At 31.2% G+C, this 4,535-nt stretch overlaps 1 protein-coding gene across 1 annotated transcript; it reads right to left on the bottom strand.

Moving 5' to 3' along the window:
• Window positions 1-3,010: 3,010 nt before the first annotated feature.
• Window positions 3,011-4,252, bottom strand: LOC127132446 (nicotianamine synthase). The gene has a single exon (XM_051061399.1). The coding sequence runs from the start codon at window positions 4,200-4,202 to the stop codon at window positions 3,240-3,242; it is 963 nt and encodes a 320-aa protein (XP_050917356.1). The 5' UTR covers window positions 4,203-4,252; the 3' UTR covers window positions 3,011-3,239.
• Window positions 4,253-4,535: the final 283 nt, after the last annotated feature.

Here is a 4,535-nt window from a genome sequence, read left to right on the forward strand (position 1 = left end):
ATAAGATGTGAAGAAGTTATTCCTTAGTGTAACATGCAATGTAGCACCATTATCAATTATCCACATGCTCTCGTCTAATACGAGATTAATTGACTTGTGATCACGTACAATAACAAGATCATCACTAGTAGCAGTGGTAACATGATATTCATCATGATCTTCATGATCTCTTTATTTAGACTTACTCTTCTTTCCTTTGTTATCCCTTTTTCACTGATAGAAATACTTCTCTATGTGTCCTATTTTGTGATGATAATGATACTTCAGATTCTTGTATCGCGGTTTGGACATGCATCTGCTATGTTAACTACCATCATTTGGTTCTTTCTTCTGACTTTTCCCCATATTTTCAAAGACAAATACCTCAGATTGAGATGAAGAATCATGTGTCTTCCTTTTCATCTCCTCGTTAAGAATATCACCCTTAGTCTTTTCCAAATAAACAACACCTCTAGTAGCAAACTTGTGATAGAAACCAAAAACGTCTCTCAAAACTCTAGTAAAGATAACAATAGAAATAGTCCTAAAATTCATCATCAAATTTGATACTCATTCCTGATATCTGGACAAAGATCCCTTAAAATTCACTCAAATGATCTGAAATAGAAGTTCACTCCTAATACTTAAAACTTATGAAGGCATTCAACAAGAACACTTTATTATTCCTTGATTTAGAGGCATACAATGACTTTATTTTCTACCACAAAGTTTTTTGCATGTGTCTCATTAGCAATATGATTATAAACATTATCTTCTACATATTTTCGAATAAAACAACATATATGTAGATGTTCAAACTCATATTCTTTATCAGACATAAAATTCAGCTTTATTGAACTAAAAAAATAGTAAATACAAAATTTTCACAAATAGTAAGTCTTTCATCTTGTCCAGGGTCGGCCCAATCGTATCAGAGGCCCCGTTCTAATTTTAAAAATAGGTTCGAAAAATTAAAAAAAAAAATCAAAAATACAATTATGTATAAATTAAAAATAAATTTAATTATAATTATTTTGAGTTTTGATTAATCTTAATTGTATGTATTAAATTTTTATCATAATATTTTTTTCAATTATTGAGTTTTTTAATAACATTTTATTTATTTTTATTAATATTTATAAAAAAAATTGAAATTTTTAAATTTTGAGCCCTTATAAAATGTGAGGCCCTGTGCTGCAGCACATGCACAGGGCCGGGCCTGATCTTGTCATTCCTTAAATGGTAATTAGAATCATTCAAATACTATCTTCATATTTGTATTTGACATCATCATTCAAACAAGTAAAATAACCCCTAACCAAACTCTGAAGCCACTCTAATGGAAAATTCACACACAATAATAAACCAATACACAACGGATAAAATGTTCTCAAAATTGTGAGAACCTATAAGGATCAACCACAAATAAATGACATCAAATAAAATGAAGAAGAACAGTAGAGAACACTAATATTTTAACGTGAAAAATCTTCAATGTTAGAGTAAAAAACAACGGATCGTCCAAACTAAAGAAATAGTTCCTCTATAATCAAATAAGGGTACAAAAGAGTCTCAAAATGATTCACAAACTAATGCTAACAAAAGCAAAATCACATAGCAAACTATCTTACAAATAAGAAACAAGAAGTTGAAAATACTCAAATCAACAGTTTTTGTGCGAACAATCGAAAGGCAGATACGAGTGTCGCGAACCTACCCTTAAAAAAGGTGTTTGATCCTACAGTTAACGAATTTGTAATCGCGGATTTACTTAGATTGATTGCAAAATAATAAGAATATGCATGTCTCCTTTTTTCTCTCTTTTAAAGCTGATTTTTGTATCCTCTTTTCTTTCTTTCTCTCAATCCTAAATTGACTCTCTTCACTTAAAATAAATTAAACACAAATAGACTAATCTTTCTCCACTTAAAAAGATAAAAAAAAAAACTTTCACATAGTTGAAATGGTAGAGTGAGAGGTATAAAATGGATCCTTTAATTCTAGCACTGTCTTAAAACAGTTTCATGTGGGAAAACATCCTCTCATGTAATATAAGAAGAGTATGAAATTTGTATCATTTACTATAAATTAGAGAAAAAGAGAAATTCCAAACAAACCAAAAAATTAAAGTAGAGATGTAAACTTCTAAGCAAACATGAAAAAAATAATGAGAAGAATTGTTTTCGTTTGAAAAGAATTAAAATTAAGATTCATGTAACTTTATACACATCAAACTATAATAATTGAACTCTATTTTTTTTATAGAAAATATTCAGTGAGAAAAATATCAAGATATATTCTTTTTGGAGTATGGGCACACAATTAAGGATAACAGTAGCTATAATAGCTATAAATAAATTTATTCAATAACAGAACAAATAAATGAAATGAACCAGTTGCTAGAAATATCTTTCATCATTGTCTTCTATAAACTCAAAAATACATATTATATACTGTACATGATTTATAATTATAAGCCAACAAAAACAAGTCTCTCCATTCATAAGTTGGATATTTTTTCCTAGATTCTTCATCAACTTTAATTTCCTCAATATAGCAATATTATTGGCATCTTAATTGTGGAAGATATAAACCTAGCAAAATCATGAACAGACAGTTGAAAACAATTTTAAGATATCCTTAATGCTTCCTCAATTGGTTCTATTCTAAGGTCTAAGGTATCTAAAAATGACATCCACATGAATTTTATAATCATTGATGGATCAATTACGTATAGTGAAAAAGGAAAATAAGTAGGCATCCTTTCAAAGCAAACAAAGACGTTTCTGATTTGATAGGCAGTATTGTTATTTTGAATAACAGTAGCAACTGCGTTACACTCACGTAAACGTTTTTGCGATTTCGATCTTAGTCAGTATAGGTGTGCAGCAGTATGAATTAATCACAATTTCATCATTAAAATAGTGAATAAAAAAAACGGTGAACAATACTGACTCCGCACCAACATAGAAATTTCATTTTTTCTATTGATTGAAATTAATTATTAAAATTAAAAACAAAGGGCTTGATCTAAAACACAATAATCTCTTTATATTTATTGAAAATTTAAGAACAATATGAAAATCACATATGTTGTGCTCCATGAAATACAAAGCACTTGGAGATCACATGAATAGAAATATATAGTATAACTAAATTGTAATGACATGACACAATCTTCATCCTAGCATGTGCTAGAGATATGCTAAGTAAGTAAATAAGTAGTAGATATATAAAGTAAATCAGCAAGGGAGTGAGATTCACAAGAGTTGATCCTCAATGGTCAATTCCTCAATCATATTCCCATGGTTGAGGCTCCTAAGAGGATTGAAAACTTGAATCTCAGAACACTTGTTTGGTAGGATCATAGAACCAAGGCCTTGATCAAGTGAGTGTATAGGCATATGATACTTACGCGATATGACGACCGAGTTGATAACTTCATCCATAGGGTGAAAGATCGAGAGGATCTCAAAGCCTCGAAGATCAGAAGATTCAACTACTGGATATAGAAAAGCACGAGCTCCATGAGCACTTCGTAGCATAAGAAGTGCTCCGGGAGCCATGTGCTTCTCCAGATGATCAATGATTCGATTCTTCTCCTCCTTGTTCATACCGACAAGGGCGGCCAAGTAAACAATCTCAAACTCTTTCAAATCATCACTCACATCCAATATATCATTGGTGTGAAAAATCATACGGTTTGACAAGTCAGGATCAGATGACACCAGATGTTCAGCGCTAGAATTGGCCAGAGGGTCGATGTCGTAATTATGAAAAATGGTTGAAGGTAAATGATTCGAAGCCAATACAATTGAAGTAAGAGGAAGAGGTCCAGAACCAATAAAAGCAATTTTGGAAGGGACATGAGAACAGTGTTGGCTAAGGATAGAAAACTCAAGGTGACCAAGTTTGATGTAGTTAGAATAGTAAGGAAAAATATGAAGATGATGAAGAGGGTTTTGGTATGAACCTAAGATAGCTGAGTAGTGACTCTCCAAATACCCTTCAGCTTCACCACATAGCCTTATGAGGTGTGATCTTTTTTCTTGAATAGTTTTTGGGAGTTTTGTGACATCTATAGGACTAGGTGGCATGCATGTGAGGACAAGCTCAGTGAAAAGCATGTCGACATTTTTGCAAGGTTTGAGTGTTTCAAGACTTGAGATTTGTTCATACAAGTCACACACTTTTTCAATCAATATTTCTTCTTGGCAAACCATGTCGACACTATGAGGTTATGGAAAGACTTGGTTTAAGAAAACATACAACTAGGACATGGGGAGGATTCAATATTTATGGACAATTGTGGGGTCCACAAGGATCAAACCCCTTGAGTTGAGACTTTGGTATTGTCTTTTTAAAATTATATTCTATTCTATTTTTATGTTGATATTGTCAAAAATAGAGTAGTGTTAAAAAGTTTTGTCAAAAAAGGAGTAGAGTTAAAAACACTTAGTTTTTAAAATTGAGAATATTTACATTAAAGACATCAACGTTGTCATCTTGTTTTTAGTTTCTTTTTATGTACAATTTTGTTTCAAAATATTCTTATT

The sequence above is a fragment of the Lathyrus oleraceus genome, chromosome 3 (genome assembly GCF_024323335.1).
Source record: "Lathyrus oleraceus cultivar Zhongwan6 chromosome 3, CAAS_Psat_ZW6_1.0, whole genome shotgun sequence".
Classification (NCBI taxonomy): Eukaryota; Viridiplantae; Streptophyta; class Magnoliopsida; order Fabales; family Fabaceae; genus Lathyrus; species Lathyrus oleraceus.

Bases quoted from the DNA above. Each gene is read 5' to 3' on its own strand.
- LOC127132446 (XM_051061399.1), bottom strand. From the start codon at position 4,202: ATGGTTTGCCAAGAAGAAATATTGATTGAAAAAGTGTGTGACTTGTAT.